The sequence below is a fragment of the Anas acuta genome, chromosome 9, assembly GCF_963932015.1.
Source record: "Anas acuta chromosome 9, bAnaAcu1.1, whole genome shotgun sequence".
In the NCBI taxonomy this organism is placed as follows: domain Eukaryota; kingdom Metazoa; phylum Chordata; class Aves; order Anseriformes; family Anatidae; genus Anas; species Anas acuta.
Genome location: NC_088987.1, coordinates 1,551,959 through 1,579,353, shown reverse-complemented (window position 1 = coordinate 1,579,353; position 27,395 = coordinate 1,551,959). Strand labels below are relative to the sequence as shown.

General features: G+C 46.1%; 1 protein-coding gene across 5 annotated transcripts in view; it reads left to right on the top strand.

Moving 5' to 3' along the window:
• The window catches only part of VEPH1 (ventricular zone expressed PH domain containing 1), a 67,660-nt gene that overhangs the window by 21,649 nt on the left and 18,616 nt on the right, over positions 1–27,395 (top strand). For 3 of the 5 annotated variants that reach the window (XM_068691752.1, XM_068691754.1, XM_068691753.1), the window contains 5 exons: positions 335–544; positions 6,778–6,998; positions 12,579–12,788; positions 13,783–14,177; positions 25,268–25,407. In XM_068691752.1, the coding sequence (XP_068547853.1) occupies positions 335–544; positions 6,778–6,998; positions 12,579–12,788; positions 13,783–14,177; positions 25,268–25,407 (1,176 nt within the window). Of the gene's footprint in view, positions 1–334; positions 545–951; positions 1,817–6,777; positions 6,999–9,921; positions 10,723–12,578; positions 12,789–13,782; positions 14,178–25,267; positions 25,408–27,395 lie in introns of those variants that run through there. The other 2 variants (XM_068691755.1, XM_068691756.1) reach the window with 2 other exon arrangements.

The window sequence follows — 27,395 nt, the reverse complement described above, 5'->3', positions numbered from 1 at the left end:
GTATAGAACTGGCCCAGAGCAAAGGAAATATTTGGTGAGGGTTTTTTTTTTTTTTTCCTTTTTTTTTTTTAAACAATTGAGTATTTCTTTACTTAAATATGCATAGCTGCAATATTTCAAGGCTACAGCATACCCTTGTTCCATATGTTGAGCTGAACTCCTGTTGACCTCAGCAATAGCTTTGTGCAAAGGTCAACAAAGGTGGAAAACTATTGTGCTAAATCAAAGTCTGGCATTTTAGTTCTATCCCTCCGATGCACAACGCCTCTTTTGGTTATATGTATTCACAATTCTCAAATATATTCACAATCTTTGTCATTTTTATTTCAAATAGGTGCTGAAGGAGTGTATTCCGTGCCTACTGGGACACTTACGAGACCCTAGCCATAGCGATGTTATTCTGAACATACTTGTAGACATAGCCGGCTATGACCCGGCAGCCTTAGCTGCTTTTCTTCCAAAGCTAAAAGAAATTGGTGAGAGTTTTCCAAGTTTGATTGGGCAAACGGCAAAGATCTTTGGAGCTGTTGGACATATTGATGAGGTAAGCTTGAAAACAGAAGTTGGTTGGTTCGGGGGATGGCTCTGTGTGTGTGCTCGTTTGTTTCTCTTGTTAAATGTTGTATAAAGCAATATACCGAAGTATTGCAAACCCTGGGTATTGAATTTTAGATGCATATAGTCTTCAGGAACATTGCAATCACACAGTGAAATGTGAGCTCCCCAATATAGTGTAATCCAGCTCTTTTGCATGTGTAACCATGGTTAATTAGGTACTTCTGACAAGTGTCTTTATAAGGAAAGTGCCCGGCAGTGAGGCTGGACTCAAGCCTCATCACAGGAACATTTTCACGGTTAACTCGGTTTGGGACCTGACCCAGTGGGAACATTGTGCTTTAAAAGGATTTAAAGCCACAAACTCCTAAAATTGTTTCATGAGTTTCATCACAGAGTAGCAAACCTGCACGGAGTTTTTTTTTCTACCATAAAGTCTGGATGTGGAAGCCATGCTCACCTGCTCCGGGTGCTACGAACAGGCTCAGCGTGCTACAGACACCGCCAAGCAGCTCTCAGGTCCCAGCCCCTTGCCCTCCCCAAAACCCCAGCTCCCCATGGCCCCAGCAGTGAGGGGTGCTGCTTACGAAGCACTGCTGTTACCCTTATCCCACTGGGACTGAGAAATGCTGTAGACCCCACTGCCATCCCCAGCTCCTAAAAATGCAGCCCGAGGGAGGGAGGCAACCACTGTGAAGCCTGTGAACTACCTGACTGCTCAAGACTTTGGGTGTCCTGAGGACACCAAGCTAGCTAGAGTCATTTATGATATACCATGAATTTTAATATGACTTTTGTTTTCATTCCTGGTTATAAGTCTATGTGTCTTTTGCCACTAATAATAAACATTTTCCCTCTGCCTCAAATCACGGTTCTGTGAAGGTAAAAATCATGGTCTGCTGAGTTCATGGAGCTCCTGCTAAATAATTCAAAGTTTCGTGGCTGTGGTAAAACTTGATTATATAGCCAGAAAATGAACAGTATGTCATAAACCTGTTTGCTGAAGTTTGGTACTGATGCTGCCATACAGTAACCTGGGTCATTTTATTTCTGCAGAGGTGAATCCTTGTAGTTTCCCTGTCCTTTCAGTGATCCTTGCACCAAATCAGCTGGTGTTTGTCTCCATAAAGGCTGGAGAAGTTGGTCCTGTGTATATGGATTGGGCTCTGGGGACTATCTTAAAGGTTTTAAAGCCTCCCAAGAGGTGGGGTCCTGCCTAGGGGCACAAGGGCTCACAGGCAGGGGACGGAGCTGCTGGGGACACGTGGCACACCGCAGGGCAATGTTGTGCTGTTCTGCACAGACTCTCTCACGTGTTGTGTGGTTGCAGCTTCCAGCATGAATGAAATTGGTTGTTCTCTCCTTGTTTACCTATATCACCCCAGTAAAATTTACCTTGCTGAGAACTGCAGCAGGCAGTGTTTATTTCTGCGCGCACTACTGCAGAGTTAAGGACTCCTAAAAGCTTTACAGCTCATAACTGGTCCATCCTTGAAGGAGCACAGCTGGGATTAGGACTCGAGGATTTAATTCTGGGGCTGTGTTTTAGCATGATGAACCAGCTCTTCCATGCAAAAATCTGAGGCAGCCTTTCTGCAGTGTTCCCCTTCTTAAAAGGGACAGAATTTATTTTGCATTTGTTTACTTATTCATTGATTTATACCAAGAACAAGCAAGCAGCCACCTGGACGTGTTGTGCTGTGTGTATTATTGGAAATGACAGGCTACTGTAAAGTTTACAAAGAAACAATTTGCAGAACACTTTCTTCTTATATTTTTTTAATCCCCGGGTTTCTGCAGATACGTGTAACATCCAACTTTCACATGCACAGCCTGGGCCAAACCTGCACAGAATAATTAATCTCCAGTCTTGTAGGTGTCAGGTAACCTCCGTGCTGCCCCATGCCGTACGCCTGCTGTGTCCGAGGGGCTGCAGCTGCTGACAGCCCCGTGCCCTGCTCCAGCCCAGCTCCACACCATGAGCGGTGCTTGCTTGGAGAGGTGGGCACGTGCTTGGCTTGGTTGTGTGGCTCTGCTTTAGCAGCACCCAGGAGACCTTTGACCAAAAACCATTTACAAAAGCGACGTGCAAAGGGTGGCAGAGGTGAACTCTGCAGTGTGACAGCTGGCTCCTCTGCTCTCCTGGGTTTGCTTACTAAAAAGATATCCAAATGGTTTTTTTGTATGGTTTTTGCATCCTCTGACATGGGACATGGTCTGCTTCCCTGCATCACCTGCTTGGCTTCACCTGATGGCTTCCCTTTTCCCTCAGCATTGCAGCTCAGGGTCTCTCTCACACCTTCTCCTTGCGGCTTTTGTCTTTTTATCCTATTCTTTAAATTTATTTTTTATATTTTAGGGAACTTGAGTGCTTTGTGTCGCACAATTTTCTGGGGGTATGAGGAGCTGTTTGGAGGGCCATTCACTGGTCCAGGCCCATTGCCTGGGTTTGCAGGAGACCAGGCAGTGACCGAAGGGTCCCTGCCCCTCTCGCCAGTTCAGTAACGCACAGATCTCATTCTCCCCATGAAGCTTTCTTTTCTTGCTTTACTCTGGCTGTTCCTTTGGCAGATTTCTGCCCCATCCTACTATCAGCGAAGGGACGGGTGCTGGCTGTGGGTGCTCCCGTGCAGATTGGGCACCTCGAAAGAGGGGAGGAGAGAAGCCTTTGTGAGCACCCCATGAACTTCACTGATGTGTAAGGCAGCGCTCGCTGCAGCGTGGACACCCAGATAAAATAGCAGAAACACATCTGGCATCATAAAAGCCGGGCTGATCGTAAAGGTCCAGCAGATAAAAATGAATCTACCCGAAAGAAATTGTTCAAGCACCACTGATCTAAGAGGAGCTGCTGGGTTACAAGCGTTCCTGCAGCCGGCTAATTTATGTGGGCCAGGCAGAAGTGTGTGAGCAGCACAGCGGGCCCCGCACGCCTGGGCGTGCTGATGGGGTCCCTTATCTCATCCCTTATCTCAGCCGTGCCTTCCTCAACACGTCTGCGGCTGCTTCCTGCGCCGGGGCTGTGCTGCAGATGCACCGCGAGCTGCTGCCTGCAGACGGGACCCTGCACCAGCCACCCCTTGCTGGCCGAGCAAAGCAAGCGAGAAACGAAATGATAACAGCGTGTTGGAACTTTATCTGTTGGTGTTTTATTTCACGGGGCGGTTTACTGGGTGAAAAGAGGTGGCAAGGGCTGAGGGCTGGCCCTTCCTAATGCAGATTGCAAACGTGGGCAGAAAATGTCTTCTGCTGGCTTCTAGAAGCGAGCTCTCGTGCTTTTCCTGAGCTGCTCTGTCCCCCTTGGCAGCTCAGGCAGACCCCTGGAGAGATGAGAGGTTTGGCTGGGAACGGCTCCCTTTATTTTAGAGGTCCCCTTGTTTATGCACGCCGCTTCCCCTGATGTCAGGGGGAGTCTCACGGGTGAAGCTGCAATCGGGACGTGTCCCTTGACCAGCAATTTGTGCAAAGCAAAGCATCATCTTGGGGCAAAAGTCAGCTGGATATGTAGTGATTGAAATACACATATATTAAGATGTTTTGGACAAACTGGAAATTGCAGTTTCTTCTGAAATCATTCTGGTCTCTTCTGTAGTCTCCTGAGCCTGATTTTAAGAAAAAGCAAACTCTCTTGCCACACCTCGTTGCCTGTATTTCAGATCTTCACCTACTGGCAGAGGTAACGCCATAAAACACGAGATAAGCTTAGGAGAAAGCACATGAACACAGAAAACAAGCACAGTTGAAATAACAATGGCTTATGTACGTCCAAACAGGCGCTCTGAATATTTTTGGGTAAAATTTGCGGCGGAGATAATAACTGCTTTCATGTCGAGCTATTTTGCTGTAATTTTGTTTTGTGTAACAGTTCCATATTATATTACTCACTGGAGTTTATTGTTCTTTTACCTCACTCCAGGCGAGTAGCAGCGTTTCAGCGTGGCTGGAGACATTCCAGCTGGATCAAAGTGACATGAAAAGGGTCACAACTCCTCTTCGAGTTGCGTCTGCTGCACAGTTTGTTTAGGAAACAAAAATGTGTTTTAAATGTTAATTGAGCCTATGTTTATCTCTCGCAGGGAGGAATGTCTTCCAAATAAGCTAGTGAGTATTTACCAAAAAGTCAGCCCCCTCCAAACCATTGAGGAAAAGGCTCTGTCACAGCAGCCCAGCCCGCCTGCAGAAGTAGCCGGAGTTTTTCCACATACGGCTGAGGGGAAGCAATTTGTCCGATAAGCTGTGCTCATTTATCTCTGTCACGGCACGGCGCAGCCCATCTCCTTGTGTTTGAAAGAGGTTGACTTTTTCCTTCAAAAAGTGTCTCAGCCGTGATACTTGGGCAACGCTCTGCCAAAGTCTCCCATGTATTTTTATGGCCCAGCTACACTTGGAATTAAACCTTCAGCAGTGTTTTTTCTCCTGTTACACAGTCCCAGAAGAATTTTGAGATTTTATTTCTGAAATCTGAGGCAATAACGCTGTGGCCCTGCAGTGCTGGGAGGATGTATATGGCACACAGCTTCCCCTCCATTTCTGCTAATCCTTGGGAAGAAGAGATTTAGGGTTTTTTTTTGTTGTTTTTTTTTTTTTTTGTTTTTGTTTTTGTTTTTGTTTTTGTTTTTTCCCTGAAGTGCCTCTGCTTGCATTTCAGCACAGGTTCTAACAGCGAACCACCTCCTGATTTCTGTAACGATCTGCTGAGCGTGGAGTGGGTCTCACTACGGGGAGCCGTGCGCTGGCATCCCAGCGGAGGATCCGAGATGAGCTCCGAGTTAATTGCTGCTCTTTGCTGCTTTTACCACCTAGGTATTTTTAGGGTTGTGGAACCTTATACGCCTAGAACAATTATAAGAAAACAAAGAAACCCTCATGCGTTTCTTTACCTTCAGGGTCTGTGTTTTAGTGTGAGAACTTGCACATGTGCAAGCAGAGATACTTGGAATTGGAACCGTGTGCACTTGCCAAGCAGAGATAACGTATTTGTTAGCAAATATTTGCTTTTTATTTGTTTATTTATTTATGTTATGACCTGAAGCAGCCCCTTTAGTTGTAATTTGTGGGAGATGTGATCTTGCTGATAAATCACCCAGCCAAACCTTGGCTGCAGAGGGCATATCAGACTTCAGCGTGTTGGCAGGGCTTGGCACAGCTGCCAGGCAGCAGCTTGGTGCGTGTGGCGAGATGGTGAAACGAAATCTCATTTTAAACCCCTCGTTGTTGGTCATGGGTCTCACCTGAGCATTGCTCCTAGATGCAGCACATGGAAGGAGCGTGCCCCTGTGACTCCTGAGGCCCTGCAACCCCTCGCCGTTAGTCCTGTGCCTGGCTTTCCGCTGCAGGATGCTGTCACAGGAGTCCTGCTCAGCTTGGGGAACGCTGGTGAAGACAGGGTCTGGGGTGACACTGCTAAATATAACAAATGGGCAACACCCGGCAGATCCAGAAAGGAAGTCGTGGTTGGGAAACACTTTTGTGCTCTGGAAAAATGGGTATTTGCTCCCGGCTGTGTGCTTCTCACAGCTGGTGGCATGCGCAGAGCTCACTCGAACTGCCTGGTGGCTCTTGAATGGTTGCAGTTGTGGAGAATAACGTGGACAAGGCAATAAGCTGGAAATTAGCCCATAAATGCAATGGGTCTGTAACAAAGCCACACCAATGGAGTCAGCCACGGGCTGTGCAGTGCAGCCCTGAGCCACAGGGTCCGCTCCCTGCTGAGCTGAGTGCACGAGCACGAGGGTTTGCCTGCCACAAACAGCCCGGGAGTTAGAAGGAAGGAAAAGAAAGAAAAAAAAGGCATGGAAACTGGGTTATGGGCAGGTGAGCTAGCTTGGCCAGGCTCACAAGGCCCATCAAAGAAGAAATGGGAGCCAAGTCTGCTGCTGGTGCTCTGATCTGTGAACCAGGTTGATCTACTGCCCTAGGGCCATGCAGAGCCCTCCAAAGGCTTTGGGGACTCCGCTTCGGGGTTGAGGAGTACACAAAGGTGTATGGAGGCTAAGCCAGGTTGGGCAGCACCAAGGCCAATACGTGTGATGTTGACAGCACGCAAAAGGAAACTGTGCTTTTGGTGCAGCTGCCTTTTTGTTAGTCGTGGGGCAGCCACTATTCCCTAATTCCCCAATGGCATTGTTTTAATCAGCAGCATGCACACAAACCAGCCTTGTGCAAGCAAACACTGAATTCATTTGCTTAAAATTTGTTTTTCTATCTCCTTACGTCGTCTAGGAGCGGGCCAGGATGTGCCTGATGTATTTGGTGAACCATCTGGCCAACATGGAGCACTCATTTCACCACATCCTTTTGCTGGAAATTAAGAGTCTCACTGACACCTTCTCCAGCATCTTGGGCACCCAGAGCAGAGATATCTACCGCATGAGCAACAGCTTCACTGCCATAGCCAAGCTCCTCGTCCGACAGCTGGAGAACGACAACGTGTCAGCAGCCAGGTAACGCTGGGTTTTGTGTGACAAGGGGCAATCCCAGGGGCTGTGCGAGGCAGTGTGAATTTATATTAAATATACCCACGTTGCAATGAATGAGAGCATCCAGCTGAAAACAAGCTGTACTGCAGTTCCTGTAAGTTACTGCAGTTCTGTTTTCAGATTGATCTTGGTATCTCTCATGTATTGTTCCAGTGGACACTCACTCAGCTATTGGATTGCATTATTTATAGGGTCAGGTAAGCGTACAGACACCCCATGGAGAACATCCGTACTCGTAGAAGTAACTTGAGGCATGCATTTCAAACACAGGAATAAGGACGATCGACACTAAAGCAGAAATCCATAGTTCCAGGATGTCAGTAAGAGCCTAGGTGCACTGCAGATGCCAGATGCATGCTACCAGGCAGAATGGCCTCTGAACATCACGCAGCAGCAGCTGTGTCATTTGGCAAGGGAGAAAAAAGAAGCTGCTAAAGTTTTAGCACTTCCAAAAGAGCAGAAAGAAAGCTACATCCCAGATAAGCAGACTAAGGCAATCTGAAAAGCTTCAGTTAAAAATAAATCGGTGGAGTCAGGCTACGCAATTATCACTGAGTTTATTCTAGAAGATAACCACTGAAGCTAGGAGAACAATGACTGGCACGGCTCTGTGACAAAGGTTTGCTAAACAAGTCTGAAAAAATATTCTCAAGCGTCTACAAAAATGTTCTGAGCACTTAGCTTCCTTAAACTTGTATCCTGAGATTAAAGCATTGGGAGCACTGCTGCATTTGTCACAGTAAGAACGTGTTATTTAAATATCTGATAGTAGTCGCTTTTAATTAGGGAGAGACTTATAATTAGCATTGCATATACTGAAATAGGTCAAGAGGGCACGAAGGAATAGCAATCCTGTGATATAAAATTTAACACAGATGTCAGAAAACTCATAACCATGAAGGATAGCTTTGGAGACAGACTTGTAGAGTTGGAGCCAAAACATTGAGGTCATTTGAGAAACAATTAATTGGTATCCTGGAGAGTTAAGAATGAGAAAGGAGAGGAACCCCGATATAGCCACTTATTTTACAAGGCTGTAATAAATGTGCACACATCACCTGGTGGCACAAATCTGCTGAAACACAGCCCTCAGAACTTTGTGAAGCCTTTGTGAAAAGCTTCACTGAAGACAGTGAAAAGCTGAAGTGGAAATAACCGAGTGAGCATGAAATGATGTACATGTTTTTCAAACCAGTCAAGTTCAACTACAAAAACGAGTAGGCAAGTCGTCGCAGCAAAGGGGGCCAGAAGAATGTCACATGTTGTGGGAACTGTAACGAAACAGGACAGGAATTGAGGTTTCAGTAACAAAGTGTAATAATTACTCTTGCAGCCCAGGACTGGTCACTTGATTTATGATTGAGAAATTATTTTATTTGCTAAAATGCTATGGTTTTCCTATTCCTTATTACCTTCTGTGCCTAATATTTATCACTAGAGTGGATCTCCTCCCCCCAAAAACAAACAAACAAACAAACAAACAACAACAAAAAAAAAACAGGAAAAGGTTTTTGTTAGAACATTGTTGTTGTGTTTCTCTATTTCTCTGTAAAATTCCCCTTTAAGGACTTGCTTTGCTGAGGGGTAGAAGCTGCTTGAGCTGTGTATGCGCATGGTTTCAGAAGCAAAATCCAGTTTTGTGTGTGGAGCCTGGGGGAGGAGGAGAGGGCAGAGTTTGGCCTTCTATCTGCAGTGGAAGGAACTTAAAACACAAGTTCCTCCACAATTTGTTTTGCTGTTGCTATCAGTTTTTAATATTTCTGGTGATAAATTGCTGCTGTTAGGAGCTCGGACAGTTGATGCAATACAGGTGCTGTCACCACAAGGCAGGTGCAATTCGTGTTGCTTCACTAGAATAAAATAAAAATAAAATCCTGTTCCCAACGCTGCTCTGGGTGACAAAGAGGGGTGTCTGCTTCTTTCCTGGACCAGTGGCTGTGCTGGACCCTTTCAAACCAACCTTTCTGGAACTGTTTCTTATTTTCCATTTTCCACTTGATTTCTCCTGCATCGTCTGCCTTATCCCTTGTGACCCTGGTCCTTGCAGGCTGGCAGCTGGGGTCCGTTGTGTTAACTCAGCGTGGCTGTGAGTGAGCAGAGAGAAAGGCAGACTTTTTGCAGTTATAGATTTGGTATTTGCTTTTGCATTTCAAGCCTTTATCAAGCATAATATCAGCTGACTCAGACAAGAACAAGTATAGAGCAGCGGTTAAGGGTGAAATGAGAGCTCTCCACTGATTTATGCCGCATTTCTTCTGACTCGTGTGAAGTGCACGAATGTTAAGTGGGGAGGATCCAGAGATCAACATGGAAATCCACTGCTGGCTGCAGAGCTGCTGCAGTTACTGAGCTGCAGTGGTTTTTAAAGAGCAGCAATCCAGAGTGTTTGTGCTGTGAAAGGAAAACAGGGTTTTAAAATGTGTGGCTGGATTATAACCATTCCTTCCAGAATCGTGTGTTTACATAAGAAGAAACTGATTTCTGCAGAGTGATGGCTGGCTTGGAGTTGTTTGACACTGGGAATTTTACATGCGTTTAGTAGAGAGTGTAATTAAAACCATGCGATGCTCTATTGCCCCTCTGTCACAAAATCGCAAGCTACTCGGTCTCGGAGGGGCTTTTTAAGAACACATGCGGGGTCTTAATGGACTGATCTAACCTGCAAGTGTAGCATGGTTATTAAAAGAAGGCAAGAAAGGGCAGAAGGAAAATGTAATGGTGCTTCAATGCCATCATTCTGGGTAAGAACTGAGCCCAGCAGACTATACCCGTGCTGCTCAGTTTGGTGGCTGGATGAAATCCTTCCTTCCTTCCAGGAGAGCATAGGTCTAGCCCATAGCATCGCTTAGCATTCATTTACCATTCATTTGCCTTTCATTTTCTACAGTGTTTGACCTTTAAATCAACACTCACAGTGGTGAAGAGAACTGGGATAACATCTAAGATTTCCGTGTGTTTTACTTTCCCTGCTACCACCCAGGAGTGCTGAGGCTGTGAGCTGCCGTGCGTCTGACCAGCCTGCAGCCCCATGGAGCACCTCAGCCTTGGACATTATCAGGCTGATGACGTTTCCATAATCGGCTCCTAGCAATATTTGGAAGCTCTTGATGGGCTTCCTGACGGTGAGCTGGAGATTCTGCTCACTTCTGCAAAGCTGCACCTCCGTCGTGTTTAAGGAGGTGCTGGAGGCTGTATGTTGATGAACCACGAGGACCTGCACTTGAGCCATTCACGTTACTTCCAAACAGAGTTGAATCCTGGAACCAGTCCCATCTCAGTGTATTTTTAGCAATTTCTATTTGTGTGTGCTCTTCTGCCCATTTTAAGCACCTGACTATGATGCTGATAATGCTGTTGGTGTTCCGGAGCAATACCCTTCACATTAATGCATCACTCTTGACTTGCTGCCCTGTATATTTAGGTGTCTTTCTAAAATTTGCAAAAGAGCATTTAAAAGCAGCGCACCAGTGAGGAGCACAGCAACGTGGAGGTCTTTGCCAGCAAGGTCCTTATGATTCACGATAAGTTTGTGCATCCTTTTCCTCTTGAAACACTCCAAGCTTTGGTGTAAGCTGATCCTTCTGCAGCAACCTCAGCAATGTACTGGGTGCCTCTTGCCAAGATTTCAAACAATAGTTTATTTTACTGTTGCTGCAAGGGGAGGCCAGCAGGAAGGCCTGCCAGGCAGCCCGTTGGGCGTGGGGTGGAGGCTTCATTGAAGATTTCTCTTGGGGCATGTGCTTTCGGCTTCCTGGGAACCGATGTGAGTGCGAGGCTGGTACACGTGAGAGCTGGTGGTGCCCCGGAGGAGCCGTGCCGTGCATCATCCCACAGCCAGCAGCACTCACATTTGCTCCAGATGCCAGGTATCAGCCTGATCCCAACCAAGGTGGGGTGTGAGCACCAGTGATGAGCCCTATATTTACTAACTTGCTGCTGTGCACATGGCAGAGAGGATTCATTGATGCGTTTCTTTATCAGTAGCATTTTCTTGGGTTTCCTTCACAAAGGCACCAAGGTTCACCTGGAGAATGCTGGGGGGGGAAAAACGCAGTTAGGAAAGTCTGTTCTCATTGCCAAACGTCTTCAAGGCTTGCTGGCTTGGGGCTGTCATTCAGAAACCCCATCAGTCTGTCCGTCCAGCCCCGCTCTGCAGCCGGAGGGCTGTATGTGTGTGTATGTGTCAGATGTTTTCCTTGCTGCTTGCTTCCCACAACGAGAGCAGTGCTGGTAGAGCTGCTGGAGTGACAGTTTCCTAAGGAATTAAATCTCGTCCTACATCTGCAGGAAGACTTGTTAGCAAAGGTCACACCATGATTCTTTATTAGAAAAAAATACTTTCTTCTGAAATGTTCTGTGGTGCTAATATATTATGAGGTATTGCCTAAATTTAAAAACAAAACAGGACAAAGCCTTGCCAACTCTCCTGAGAAATATCCTGAACTGCCTTTATCAAAACAAACAAAAAGGCACACTTCATGATGCACTCACTATTCACAGTTGTTCTTTTTTGGGTTTGTTTTTTTGTTTTCTGTTTGTTTTTTTCCAAACATGCTTTGTTTCCACTATTAGTAATTTGCAGCATTTGGGACTTCTTAATAGGCTTCCCAACTGTGAGCGTGACTTGTTGAGACGCAGTTGCTTTGGAAGTGGTGCGTTAAAATTCTCATTTGTGGCTTTCAGTGTTCACATTTCACAGACCGAGCCATTCAGATGTTTGCTCCTAAGGGGGGCAGAAAGGAAGAACAAAGTAAGTGGGGTGGGGTAAGAGGAAAATGAGCTTAATTTTGAACTGCAGAGCTAAGTAAATGTTGCCAAACATCCCTTCATTCTCTAGGAGGATTCTGGTTGTGGAGTTTCTGAGCATTGTACGGGTCAGGCTGCCTTCAGCTCCGAACACCTGTGGGATGTGGTTACTCATTCGAGCCTGGGTTACTTCGGAAAGTTGTGGCCCCGTGGCTGCACAAAGCTGGGATCTGGGAGGGACTGTGCTGTTTTCCATCCCAGGAACCAGCACGGTACCCTGAGATTTTAGTTTCCTGAGCCTGTTTCTTTCCATGCACAGAGTTATTTTAAAATATATTTTTCTTACTCTGAGTACATGAAGGCAGTACAAACTGCGTGTACTTTTGTCAAACATTTTAAACCACAGAATTCTATAAACTCTGCAATTAACTCTAGTTTTGGTTTATGAAAATAATGCAATAAGTCACTGTTTAGCAAGCTTGAAAGAATAGTTTAAGTTCAGCTGAAAACCTTTTCCCTGTGGGACTATCGGGAAAAGAGGTTTTTTGCTTATGCAGATACAGCACATGCAGTTTCTAATCCAGTGTTGTCAGAGATGTTCAGTGTTTCTGATCCATCTGACAGAGATGTTGATCTAGAAGATGTTTCTGAAAATGATTAATCAACCTCTATGAAAATCTCTGCTGAAACATAATTATTTTAGCAGACACATAACAGGGGTCAAGGGCGGAAATGCAGTGTCAGCATCCCTAGGAGCAAAGTGTGCCAGAGCTAAATCTCTGCTTTCTGCTTTCTTAGGACAGAAAATGATATTGAAATAGAATCGCCTGTACCACTGGATGATTTAAAATCTGTTATGAATGGAAATGAAGAAGAGGAAAAGCTTCAAGTTAAGATACAGGCTTTTGAAGAAAAAATAAACATCAACAACAGTACTCCTGGCTCAATAAGAAGATACAGCTTAGGCCAGGTTTCTAAAGAAGAAAGAAAGGATATGAGATTTAACAGGTATGGTTCTGTAACATGCGTGAGTGGTTTTTGTGAATATCAGTTTTGTAAGAAAATTTTGTTCAAACATTGAGAAATCGGTCCGCTTGCATGATGGCTATGGGCATCATAAGTCTAATTTTAACCAAGTCTCATGTCTGTGAATTGAAAGGCTAGGAAAATCTTTCCAAGTTACTTTTTTGATCAGTTCTGTGCCGGTGGGTCTGCCCACGCTCGGTGCTGGGATGAGTGTGACTCTCCCAAGACCTGGGTGAGACGAGGCCCCCCATTCACCAGCACCCACAAAGTTCCTTGGCCGTGCGTGCTCCACAGGTACACAGCCGAGGCTGCTGCTTCCTGCTCCAATATTTCTGGCAGAGACCCTGCTGTAAACCTGACAGCAAAGGTAACCACAGCCCTGGTGAGACTGGGACACTGCCTCGTCTCCTGCTGCTCTGACAAGGGCATGGTCACTTGTGTGCCCTCAGTGTCCCTGCAAGCACACATCACCTCTGCGTGTGCACTTTCAGGCACTTCTCTTTTAGCCTTCTTGCTCCTACGGAGACTTCAGTTTCATGTTTGGTGTATAGATATGGGGCAGTGAAGAACTGGAGGCTGAATCTTGGTTCAGGTTCAGGTTTGGTGCAGTTAAATCTCTGCTGGATGGCATTTTTATGATGTGATCAATAAAGCATATGCTGCAGTGCTGGGGTTTTAAGTTGCTTGCAGATAGGTTGACTGGCTCCTTCCATGGCACGCAGATGTTGTGATATATGGATATTATTTAGTTTCATTTGCTTATTAAAACTGGCTTGCATTTTGCTTTTGAAATGCATATTTATCAGAAGGTATTTGCCTCTGGCTAAGTTAGCCTTGCACTCTGCTCTCCGAACTGGCTGCATAGAGGTAACTCGGAAGAGCACATGTCCAAATGATTTCTGTCTCCTTGCTCAGCGTGTTGTGTTCCACCTTACCTCTGTTCCAAAGCACTTTTCCTTCTTTACTTGCCTTCCAGGTCCAAAAGCCTTGCTTTGCATGCAGTCCGCATGAAGTCGGTAAACTTAGACAGTGGACAAGAGGAGGAGAACGGGGACATTCCTGCTGGCATCTCCTTCACCGAGATCTACATTAGCCAGGAAAACGACAAGTTACCTTTTGGTGTTGATGCCGAAGAAATGCAACTGGGAAATTCTTTGGTTTCACACCAAAGTATTGACTACACAGAATCAGAAAATTTGCCAGAACCCACTGGAGAAAAGGCCCATGAAGAAAGCGCAGAGGTGGTGAAGAGTCCTGCAGAGTACCAAGACAAGCTCTACTTGCACTTGAAGGAGAACTTGGGTAAAGTGAAAGCATACGTCATGGAGATGGGGAAGAAAATTCCTATCCCTGACCAGTGTGTTATTGAAGGTAAGAGGCCTGAGCCCTTCAGGCTACAACTTTAACACAACACTAAATGTCATCACTGCATTCAAGCAAATGGGCAGCAAAGATCTATAGCACAAAGCTTACGGATGGGGAGGAAGCTAAGTTTTATAAAATAACACCATTCACAAATTGTAGAATTTGGAAATCTTCCAAGACTTTTGCTGTTTTCCTTCAGGGATCCAGGGCAGCTCTGACCTCTCCCAAACTCCTAGGAAAGTTAAAACCTGAGCCCTCCTGCGGGGCACAGAATGGGACTTTTAGCACATGCTGGTACTTAAACACCCTTCTTGGTCTGCTGGGTTGGTCCAGAGCAGACCTGGATCTCCCTCATTAACATGACATTATTAAATCAGGTGAGTTACATGTTACACCAGTGATGAAGCAGGTCAGGAACCTCATGGCAGCATGTTCTATCCCTGAAAAGAAGCTACTTGAAAGCAATAAAATGAGATCCTGGTGCTCCAGGTTGGGTTGGATACTACCTCACCACCTCCCTGGGCTTCTTTAATGTTTTCTGTTTTCATCAAGAACAGGCAGGTATCTGTTATTAAGTGCAAGAAAGCTGTTTTGTCTGCTTTTGTGAGGCTGCAGGGTGAGGGAGGGGTGCAACACGCTGCAAAATAGGTCCTCTATGCTCTTTGAAAGAAAGTTATTTAGGTTTGGTTGTAAGTCTCTTGCCTATACTGAGCAGTGCTCAGTTACCTTAACACAGCTCTGTGTGCAGCTAACCGCTTGTCATTGATTGTGGGCACTTCACAGTCCAGCCCTTCATGGGTCATGTTGCTGGTAAAGAGGGGCTGACTCTATAAATTAATTTGAAATCACTGAAAATGTCATCTTCTAATACTGTGCAACTTCCATCAAATCTCTTACCGTTTGTTTACCTTTTCAATAGTTAATATGTGAAAATCAGGCTCCACCCATAAAAGGGATATAACTACATCTATATATATTTTAAAATTTATTCTGCGGGAATTTCTAAATAATGACAAGTGTTAGGTCTACTATTTGAAATGGTTATTTGTTAGAATTATCAATAAAACTTTTGTTTCATAAAAATACAATAGAAAAGTAAGAGTGAACAATGCAGCCTGAAGCGCTGAATGCTGTGACCTTGCATCATTCACGTGCAATACTCTGAATATTTTTAAATGTATTGCTCCATTTCCTTTCTGAAGTACCTATTATGGTATGTTCTAAGCATGTGACTATTTCAAAATTCATTCAAACTATTGTAATTTCCTGGAAGTCCACAGCTAGCATTCTTAGGGAAATTCTTTGAGTAGGGACACATGTGCAGAACAGGAGATTTATGTGACTCACTCTAAATACGCTCAAAGAACTGCAGTCTGGCTCCTTACACAGGGGACAGCTTTGTTAATACTTCAGATATTACATAAAGCACTCCATCAAAAACCTGGCAGTTACTGGACTTCTACGATTCCCACACACTATAAAGGCTCGTTCAGATGTATCTGTTTTTACTTTTCAAATCAAATGTTTAGCAAATACTCAGAAAATGTTGGAAAATATTAACAGATTTCTAAATATTTTATGTTGGCTATGCAGGAATTTTTGAACTGGAAATTTAGTCCATAAAGGAGTTAAAATATAAAAAGTTAGGCACCTCAGAGCAATGTCTCACCGTGAAAGAGAACTGGGAGGAAATACTGGCAAACGGTGTTGCAACAAGGTAGTGCTGCAGATTTCTAACAATGGAGAGTGCAAATTTCCCCAAATTCCACCACGTTGTCAGAGTCATGCCTTTCCTGGGCTGTCAAGTGGCAGCTCGCATTTGGGTCAAAAGTGTCAACGTCAGTCACAAGAACTTCTCATTGGTGATGGGCCAAATTCTGTTCGGTGCACTTGAGCAAAATTCAGAACCATGCTGGTACTGCTGATGCTGGAGGTGTTTAACCTTCAGTCAGACTGCCTGTGAGCATGGTAAATTCCTCACTGCTTAAAACTGAGCCTCGGTGCTGTCCCCAGAAGTAGTCTGGGAGCCACAGGGGTTAGGATAGAAGCAGCCTACATGTATGTGCTGGCCAGGCTTGGTGGACGCAGCGTGGTCAGGCCTGGGGGCAGCAGTGCTGAGCGTTAGCTCCCATACACGAGGAGGTCACAAAAGTTCCCCAGATACAGTGTGACTGCCCTGCAGAACGACAGAGGACATTCAGCTCGGTTCTTGGCAGCAGGCAGAAAAGCAAATGGACCAGGGAAGAATTAAGACCAACAGATACCGCATGATGACGTCCTTATGTTGTTGTCTGCATTAATTGGGGCTTGAAGGACAAAGCAGACCTGTTAAGGGGAGTATGAGCTCAACTGGAGACCTTGAAATGAAGAAAAATTAACTGTACTGGGACTGTGGGTACTGCCCGAGTACTGAACACAGCGGAGGGAAGCAAGGAGGGTGCCCATGGGTCAGGGAAGCATGGTTTGTGAGGAAAATTGGAAAAAAGTGCACTTAACTGGAAAAGGAGAAGGCTGAAGTAGGACGTGATAATGGTTCTCAGCTATGTGTAAAACTCAAAGGTACAGCCCATGCTGAACAAGGCAATGAGCTTTAATGTCAACAAGAAAAATGCAGCTTAAACAGTAGGAAAAGCTCTCTAGAAGCACTACAAGCTCATGCTGCCAGAGGAGGTTGTGGAGGACTTCTGAGAGCACATTAAGGAAACCTGGCGAGGCTGGCCTCTGGGTTTGACACAGCTGAAGAATGGCTGGTGGCTCCTCAGCCATTCCTGGTTCTTCCACGCACACCCGTTGGTTTAATAAAAGATGTTACTGCTTCTCATCCCTGCCTTGCACTACCAGCCAGCCTGCGGCTACAACTCCAGCGTCACAGGCACTGGAGACCGAGCGTGGGTCGGGAGGCAGATCTGCTGGCCGCCCCAGTTCCCCTGCGTGGCTTTGATTACATCTCTGCTCCGTTCTGCAAATTTCCTTTTTTTTGTTGATTCATGCATTTGGTATGTATTTCATAGCCGTGGCAAAATATTTTTCCTTTACAGGATGTATTTTTTCAGTCTCTTTGTTGATTTATAAGCTCATTCAATTTAAACTATAGTCAAAATTTATGTAATATTGATGGGAGTGGTAGATTTTACAACTCTGAAGGGGATACTGGTTAAAAACCGTAAGAGGGGATCCATGGTCAGTCTGTGACAGTTAATTTGAAGATGCCTCCCATGTCCTCAGCTCTGTTATCCCATTTAGTATTTACAGTTTGGGGCCTACATGTGTCAGGCAGAGGAGAGGCGTGAACTGGATGATGCTGCTACAGCACAAGCAGAACATCTTAGGCTAAAGAAATGGTCAAGTTGAGAAGGTTTTGAAGAATGGACAAGACCCAACAACCTACTGGATCTCTGTGTACGTGCAAAAGTGAATATTTCGTAACTTACACTGCAGTGTGAGAGGGGATTTAAAATGGTGCAGAAAGAAGGCATCTGAAACCACAAAAATCCTTTTATTTTAGGTTGTTTCAGTTTGGGGCTGATGGTTTGCTTCGGTTCCCACTTAGTTTCAACAACCTTGCACGGATTCTCATCTCTGCTGTGCTTTAAGCAACTTGAGACATTCTTTTATATCATGTTCATCACTTAAATCCTCTTAATCCTGTGGACCTTTTCCTCAAAAAAAAAAAAAAAAAAAAGCCACTGTATTTGTCGAATGCTTTAGCTTCCATGGAGCTAAGCAGTTTTCATCAGCCCATATTTTTCCAGATGGTTTGTGATCTTCTGTCTTATCGGTACCTCCGGGATCTTGCTGATGGCAGCAGCCCAGAGCTGTGCCTCTCTAATTTCCTGAACGCTCCCCAGATTTGCTACTGCTTTTCAGCACACGCTGGGCAGGATTTCCATCACCTCGGTGCAACTTGGATTTCGGTGGCCGAGAACAAGAAACTGTGTTCTGTGTTGGTGGCTAACGGTGGTGTGACCTGCCAGAGCTGACCTCAGGAGAGCCACACCATCCAGCCACGGCCTGAGTCAATGTCTTACCTGGCTTAGTCCAACTTCTGCACGCAGCATGGAGCTGGTGGCTCCATCTACTTTAGCTTTGCTGGGCTTCACCCTGACCCCTGCATGCTGGATAAGCCTGGATGTATTCTCCTTTCCCGGAGATGAAGGGATAGTGGATCAAATGCCTGGCTGCATGGCCTGCCCCTGGCCGGGAGTGGCTGGTGTCAAACAGTTCCCAAGCACGAGCCTGTGGAACTGCTCATTTGGGCTATAATTGGAGGGAAATCCTTGTTTTTCCTCTAGTTCTATGGGCTCTTCAGACAATTCGGATAAAAACACCACTGTGAATGCCCACAGCTCATTGCCAAGCAAGCCACCAGGAAGAAAACACGATGTGTGCACAGAGGGCAGGGGGGGATTTGTGCTTCTCTCCCTCAGAAGGGCCGAGGCCGGGGACATCGGATGCATCACCCAATTCTGGGGCACTGAAGCCACGTTAAAAATTCAACGAATGATGTTATAGCTGCTATATAGAAGCGAGCTGCTCCTGGCTCCTTGTTGCCCTGCAGGAGGAAATATAAACAGCAAATATTTTGTGTGCTTAACGACAGAACCCTGATAAAGGAGGAGACGGCCGGGGAAACAGGTTGCAGTACGCTGGCCCGAAATCTGGTTGTTGTTATGTTTTATGCCGTACCGAGAGCTAATTGGTACCACATGAGGGAGTCGATGGAAAAGCTCGTTGGTCCCCCGCAGTGCTCGCCTCTGCACCGGGCCGATCGATTCCAGCATTCCTTCGGCCCGGCCTGATTGGGACCAGATGCACCTCCGCTCCCTCAGCGGCACCGCCTCGCCAGAGATCGGCTCCGTTTCTGCTGGGCCAAAGAAATATTAGTTGGTGTTTTATCCCGTGGAACTGGTATTAACCTTGAAATCCATCCCAAATGTCAGGCGAGGCGGTGAAAATGGAGGCATGAACTCGGCCTGGCCCTTGTGCTCGCGGCGATGCGGGCCGTGGGCTGTGTGGAGAGCCCCCGTGGTGCGGGGAGTGTAACGGGGGTGTGGAGGTGCTCGTAGCAGCCTGCCCTCATGTCTGCGATGACAGCAGCTGCTGTGCTCGTCTGCAAGCCTCTGCTGGCACAGGCCCACCTCCAGATGCGATTTACCTGGTGGTAGCAGAGGGATTCCCGACGGGGATTTGTTAGCGCTCTCCAAAGGCAAACCAGAGGGCTTGGACTTGGGAGGGGTGGGGGGGACCAGGACAGATTCCACGCTTCCCTGAGGAGCACTCTCACCAGGAGATCAACCCTGCCCTGCCCTGCCCTGCCCACTGCACTGGGCTCCAATTTTGGCAGGAGAGAAGAGCCCTGCATGGCTGGTACCCATGCCATGGGGTGAGCAGCAGCCCCCTGCCAGGCTGCGGGTGCCAAGTGGAGATGGCCGAGGGATGCGGGGATGGGGACGTTTCCCCAGGACCTGGTTGTTCTGCACGGGCATCATGGGCTGTTTGTGCTTCAGTCAGCGATTCAGGCAGAAAGAGAAGCACGCTCTTGCTGCTGAAGATGGGATGACGTGAGAGAGGTAGGCCTTCCCACATGGCACAGGCTTTTCATTACCCTGACGGGGAAGAGAAGGAAGTCAGAAAATGTTAGGAAGTTCAGCAAATCTGTAAGTTCTCATACTTGGCTTTTACCACTCAGATTTGCACTCTGCATACTGACTGCACTGTGGTGGGCTCCCCGAGCCTGTTGACATCGTACCTCTGCGTTGTAGTTTGGGGGACTTACTGGGGGAAGCACCCATTGAGCTGAGTTATGGCACGCATGCAAAGCTAGTAGTGCTCCAAAAAATAATAAATTCTTGAAGCTGACTGCTTTAAAAATTACTCTTTTCTCCTACAAACATATGTATTGTTTGCATCTTTATCTGTAATCTAAACTGAAGAGAAAAGGAAACGGAGGAAGCTGAAAAAGGTCTGACACTTAAGAAGTTGTATCCATTTCTTATTCTCCAGTTTCATGTTTATGGGTGGGTTTGAGTCTATTTGGGAAGTTTATGAGCATACTTTTACTCCTATTAACAGACTTTATTTAATAGTAAAGGATTACCACTGTAAATCAAATAATGCGTGAATTGTTCCCAGAACCAGTGACTCTGTACCTACTTGACCACGTTACATCCCTCCTGGCTACCCCGCGTGGTAAGCTGGAGTAAACAACACGAAACAACACTGACAAATTCTCGTGCTTATATTCTTTTTCCCCAGGCACAAGCACTTAGTAGTGAACTTTAAAATTGCAACATATATTCTCTTGTTTCTTGTAGAAAAAAAAAAACAAGTTGGTTCTTATTCTCTTGCTAGGAGTTTGGGACTTGCCAGCAGACGTGGTGAGAAGTGCTTCCTGACCAGCAGTCGTGTTTCCAGGGGAGCCTGATCACCCTTTGGTGTCTTTTGACACATTGACAAGTGCAAGAGGTGTTTCTGGCCCAAGTAAAATAACTGTATTTGTTGTCCAGCTCCAAGGGCTAGCACTCCTAAGCTAGTCCTAAGACAGGTCTGTCTGCTGGGTTGTCTTCTTTTTCTGCAGCTAAAGCTCTTATGAGCCTGTGCAGTAGTCACAGCTCTGATGGCTGAAATGGTGTTTTGACGAATCCTAATTTAGGTCAGATGGGACAGGTCACTAAATGAAGCGTTTTTCTCAGTTGTGTGTGTTTTCCTGTTATGTGAATTCAGCACTTTTTTCTTCTCTGATTCAGGCCTGCAAATGATTTATTTTTGCTCATTTTAAGCAAAAATCTGTTTGCTCCCCTTTCCTAGCTAGCCTTGTGAACCTGGTCCCTGTTCAGCCATCACATTCCCCTTTGTCAGCCGCTCTGCACTGCCAAATGCAAATGCAGTGAGTTGTTTTCCCTAGAAATGGCTGCCTTAAAGTTTCACAGGTGCAAATAGGTCTTGCTATGCATTATTATCTCTGCTCTAATTCCTCTGGGATCAGCTGGGATTACACAAGGTTGAGATTTGGTTCATAGTGTTTCATAGATCATTGCAATGAGGGACTGGAAAAAGTACGAAACATACTTCACCTAAAGCTCAGCCAATTTATGGAGATGTGCTTTAGGAAAGCCCAAAAATGTGTCTTCTTAAACTACATGTACTGAGCACGTAAGTACATGTAATTTGTTAATTCTACACAGGTTTTGGAAGTACCTTTTCCATTCTCGGAGCGTGTCTTCTAACTTACCCAGAAGGTACAGCAAAAATACCCTACTGCAATGGGTGCTTTGAGCTTTAATTCATGGTTCCTTGAATAAGATGCTATAAAAGTGTAATGTTATACTGGTAGTGTCAAGAAACAGTTAATGTTACTGCTCTGGGCTGCAGTGGGATATAGTGCGGAGACTCTGAACTGAAATCCCTACACGAGAGGGACAATACTTGTAAAGAGTTGTATTGTCACTTCCAGAAACAGTGCTTTGGTTTTAGCTTCTTAAAAACGTAGCATACAAAAGTGTCTAACAGCTGGGTGGTAGGATAACACTACATGATACAAACATTTTGGGGGGCGTTTTGAACCAGACAGGCTCCGATAGCCTTTTGAATAATATTTACAGTATCTGCAATGTTTTTACATGGGATGGAGATGAAGAGAACTCTATTGACATGCTTGCATTTCAATGGATGCTTTCAAATTTTGAAGGACCATGACTCACCCTGTGTGATTTAGGATTAGTTTTTTTAGTTAGAGCTCTGTGTCTGAGGGTGTTGGTGGGGGATGTGATCCAACAGGCTGCTGGTTATCCTGCACTGCTCTTCTGCCCTGTCTGCAGATCCAGGGCATCAGTCTCGCGTGTCGGTCTCTGATGATGCTGTTAATTAAAATCACTGTATATTTTTTTCCATTTTAAACATTTTGTGAAATGGCACAGCATAACTAGTTGTCTGAAACAGTGGCAGCTTCATGTGCCTGGACGTTAAGAAATTCACGTAGCCTTGCCTAATTAAAGGCCTCCCACAACCAGAAGAATAAATGGCTGTGGTAGTGACATTGTGGTTGACAGCTGAGCCAAGTACAGTGAAACTCTGCTAGATAGGTATCAGGGTCATCTTAGTTTTCCCCAGAAATAGGTTTATTATTTTAATATCACTTCCCACTAACTGTGGGATAGCTGACATTAGCTGTTGTGTGTTGAAACTCGCAGTTCCGTGCCATCGGTTTCGAGCTGCGTGTAGCAAACTTTGGCTTGTTAGCAGACATTGCCACATTCAGCATATCAAATGTGGTAGAAACAGCTCTGAGTAATTGCTCATCTCGTACCAAAGGTTTGAAGACTGTCTGAGTTGAGTAGGAGGCTTTTTTTTCGCTTGGTATTGACAGATGAATGTTACTTTTTTTCCAGGAATTAGCTTTCTGCTCAGCCAGCACGGGCTCCAGTGCTGGAGCTGACGTTTATTTTGGCAGGCGTTATCAGCCTCAGCATTTTTTCCATGTCATCCAGTGTCTTGCTAAGCGTTTTCTTGGATTTTGGTGTCCCTCCATATATCCCGTGCAGTTTTTTTTGTTCTGTGGCCTGCAGGAACCTCCTTCACGGTCCTATTGAGCACAGTCCCACCTAGCACCGAGTGCCCTTTCTCAGCTGCTCCTTGGGGCTCCGCCACCTGCTGCAGTGACATCTGTGGCAGACAGCACAGCCAGGGCTTCATCAGCTTCGTGTGGACGTGATGTTGGGGACAGGAGCTCCAGCTCTGGGCTCTGCTGCCTTGCACAGTCGTTTAAGGCACTCCAGCGCTGGCCTGCAGCCTTCACGTGCCTCCCAGGTTTCTTGTCAGTTCCTACGTTTGTAATGAAAAAAGAAGTGCGGAGCCCATTGGAGAGGAAGGCACCGACTGCCAGCTCCTCGTAGCAGTGGCAGGACGTGCTTTATGGTCACTTTTCGCTAAGAGCAGTTTCCCATAATGAAGCATTAAACTTTTCACACACATGGAGCAAAGCCAAACCTCTACGTCTGGGGGAGTACATTGAAATTAAGGTTCTTTGTTAGCATCTGCGATGCATAAGCCAGGGATCTTTAGTTTGGACCATGCTGGTGGAGGAGCTTTCTGTCAACAGGCTCCTTGGAGACAGCGCTCAGCTCTGTGCTGTAATACATCCCAGGACTTAGGGTCGCTCTAATTAACCCCTTCAGCTTCCCAAACTCCTCTTGTATATTGAATGTGAGCACTGTCAGGTTAGTGGCTTGGGTAATTAGATTAGACTCAGGCCTCCCCCACAGCTGCTTGGCCAAGAGTAGTGGATTTTCTGCCCTATATTTTTCCTGCTAAGGTGGGAGTGGTGCTCGCAGGCACGGTACGTTTGAGATCTGCAGCTAAGGTAATTTTCTTTCCAGGATTATCAGCTCAGTTTAGCGGCATTAACATCTTTGTTAGCTTAACTTTAAGCCCCAACTTTCTCGTGCTGAAGGCTTATGATCATATGCTTCCCCCCCTCCTGCAGATTTCTCCCTTCTTCGACCCAGGCAACGTTCCTGGCTGGTTTCATCTTTTCAGACCCACCCAGGACCTTGCTGTGCGGGAGTGCCCAGCCTGGTCCCTGGTTTGTCCTGTGAAGCCAGGAGCAGTGGCCCCACTTCAATCCCAATTCCTATAACTGTCTTGCAGTGAAGAAAACTTTCTCTGAGTTCCTCCTCGCCTCCCAGCTCGTCCCTCTGACCCTCTCGCTCCTGCAGCTTTCCTTTCCATGCAGCATCACCCGTTCTGGCCCCACGTCGGCTCGTGCACCTGCCTGTGGTTACGGACTGATGGACAGCCCGGTGGTGTCCAGGTAACCCAAGCCTCATCAGCTGTAATGCTGCCAATTACAACTTGTGAACCCTACCCCGAGGAAGGAGCGCTCTTCTCACCCCTTTCCCTGCAGCCTGTACACTCAGTTTTAGTTCTTGCCTTCACTTCCCAACATGATGCATTGCCTCTGCCCGTGTTTCCCTCCCTGCAGCGTGTGTAGTGCCTCTGCTGTTCTTTGTTGACTCTAATCTTCCTCTGCCTTTCCATCCCACACCTTTTCTCCTTGTGGCAGTGGAGCCTCAGCAGTCCCCGCTTGCTGCAGGTGACTTCCTTTCCTTGACAAATTCAAGCAGCCTTGTCAGAGGGTAGCAGAGCTGCTTCCACGTGCCAGCTTCTGAAGTTTCTCCTAGCCCCTGACATCCACCTGCTCCCTCTGCAGCGTACTGGGCAGGTTCAGGCAGCCCAGGCTTTAATTTGCCACATTTCCAGCGACAACTCGACCCGCTCTATAATAGCTCACCAGCCGTGCAGGGCGTCTTGTCTGCTGTCTGTCTGTCCGTCTGTTGTGCCTGTAGGTAGGAAGCGAGCCTGGCAGCAGCCGCTGGGACCGGTTGTTCTCCCCCCGTCAAGCCCAGCTCCCCAGCTGGGTGATGCGGGTGCAGCACCGAGGTCTTCACTTCAGGATCTCCACCTTCTCTTTCTTCTGTTCTTGTTCAAAGGGACTATAAAATGATATCATTATTTTAAGCTAGCAAAGCGGCCTGAGGAGGCTATGCCTAACATGCTGTTATCATTACGAGGCGTCATCCCAAGACAGAAAGTGAAGGCTCGAGGTCAATATTTTTCCAAAGCAGGATCATGTATCTCAGGGGCTGTGTTTCCAGTTAAAACCAGCATGGGAAGTTCAAGTCAGGTAACGGTACGTAGCTATAGCTTTTGTGCTGAGCAGCTGGTCCCAAAGGGCACTGATGGATCCCATGTAAGCACTGCAGGATTTCGGTAATGTTTATGCACAGATCAGGTGTGCCCAGCAGACCTGCACCACACGTGCTTGGGAAGAAGCAGGGTTTGCAGAGCCCTTAGCCATTTCCTAACATATAGGATTTAAAGCGCTTGAGACGAAATTTCTCCAGTATTATCCCATGGCTTGTCCTTAATTTGAGGGCACAGACACAGCAGTGCCCTTCTGGATGCTGTGGATGCCTGATGAGTGGAAGTGTAACAAGCAGGAGGTGCAGCAGCACTGGAAGTGCATCCCCGCTCATCACGGGCACCTGGCTTCTGCCTTCTGTGCACCTGATTTTCCTATTCTCTGTATTTGTTTCTAGATACCGTGAGAAGCTGCGTAGCGAAGTTGTTCTTCAGCTGTCCCCTGAAGGGCCACTACTGCCTGTACAGTAAATCCAGCTTCACCCTCGTCAGCCGGCAGCCCCCGCTGTGGATCCACATCATGTTTCTCTTCCAGCAGGTGCGTGCGGTGCAGATGAGTGGCACCTCTGTATTTTTCGTGTTGTACCTGGAAAGATGTTGTAGTGGTTCATCTGTCGAAATGTGCTTCTAATCCACGGTGCTGTTAATGTGAGTTTTTGTGAGCCTGGTGATTTCTCAGGGAGCTGTCAGGTTTATTGTGGATCTCACCATGGTGGGTACGTTACAGCAGGTTGAAGTGATTTTGTAGTTGAAGGATTTCTATTGAATGTAACAAATTCAAACTGTCTGTAGAGATTCCAAAGCCTGAAGAGCACAATGTGGGGCCAAACCTTGTTGTCCTGATTCAGGCAAAGCTTGCAGCAAGTCCTAGGTGCCACCCTGCTGCTTTGCACATGAACAGGAGAAGCGCATTTGGTTCGTGTGGAAGCAAAATCAACCCCAGAGACTTCAGGTGCTGTTCAAGGGGCAGCACCCTCTGGAATTATTTTTTTTTTGCTCTGGAAGTTTTGACTGAGCAGGAATTGCAAATCAGATCGGTGCTGTTCACCTACCAGCCCTAAAAGTACTGTCCTACTCTTCATGCCACTTCCAAATGCGGCCCCTTACTTGGATGTGTATGGGATTTCCTAATAGGTTACAAATAATGTGAAATTGTAAAAGAATACCTCACCTTCACAGTTCAAGATGAAACAAAAGGTTTCTATAATGAAATGATTAGGTTTGTTTTCTTAACCTTTGTAGAATTGGCCATTGCCATTCACCCCACCCTACTGCAAACTTAGAAATGCAAAGGATTTGTCTGAAACATAAAACATGCTTAGTGAGTTACTGTGAAGTTAACAGGCCAGGTCACTCCTCCCTGTGTTTGTTCCTAGAAATAAATACAGAAAATATTTTTTTTTAAAACCAATGTGGTTGTTACTCGTGGGTAACAGACAACAGGAAGGAGAGGTCAGAGAAGAGAGAAAAGGAAGCAGAAAAGGGCAGCAGCAAAACCAAGAATGAGAAGATGATAGGGAAGGAGAAAATAAAGGGGGTGAGTGACTCCTTAAATGAAAGCCTGAAGGAGGAGGTTGAATTTAAACAGAGCCTAGAGAGATTAAATAAATTATGTTACGAATGTAACATTTTGTTCTCAATGAGAGCAAGGGAAACAGATGTTGAGAAATATGTGCACAGCACTGCAACACACAGAGCTGAAGGAGGAGAAGTGGACACGAGGAGGACAAGCACCTCGCTCGCTGCCCCAACCCCACCACCGACCCTCGCCCCACTGGTGCTCCGTGGGTTCACCCAGTGCACCAACGCTGCACTCACTGCTCACACCCATGGTCCTCGCTGCCCCCTTCCCATCCCCACCTGCCCTGGCCAAACCCTGCTTCCTCGGGATGCTGCCCAAAAAGCTCTTAACCAACACTTCCCCAAAGCATCCCTGCAAACACAGCACTTCATGCTTTCTCTTATGAAAAAAGAACTCTGCACCCAAACCTGCAGTGCATCGGTGTGGTGCCTCATGCGAGCTAATTTGTACTTTTTTTTTGTTTGAAATCCTAAAGCTGGACACCTAACTATGATTAAATCATGCTGCTCTGAATTTGGCCCTGGAAAAATATTAGTTAAGTCTGTGAAATTGCACAAGAGATAAATTTGACATAAAATATATTTTATAGGGTGTTAATAATGAGTTAAATGAAAGACTGGTGATAAAAATGTAGCTTTCAGCAGACTTGTCATAGATTAACAGACAGCTAATACACAGTTTCTGCAGATCTGTACAAGTTACTGTATTTTTGCTCTCTTCTTGCCAGTCACGCTATATTCTGCTGGACATTGCATTCTGCAACTGTAGAAATAAGAAATATTTTTCTCGGAGGTCTCCAGAACATATCCTTAATTTCAAGACCCTGCTTTTTATTTAATTTCAAAAATTTTAACGAGTAGTTGTATCATGTTTCGAAACCCTCAGATGGAAGTTGTGAAACTGCAAATTATTCCTGTTTTCTCAGCTGAGCAGCTTTTGGCCAG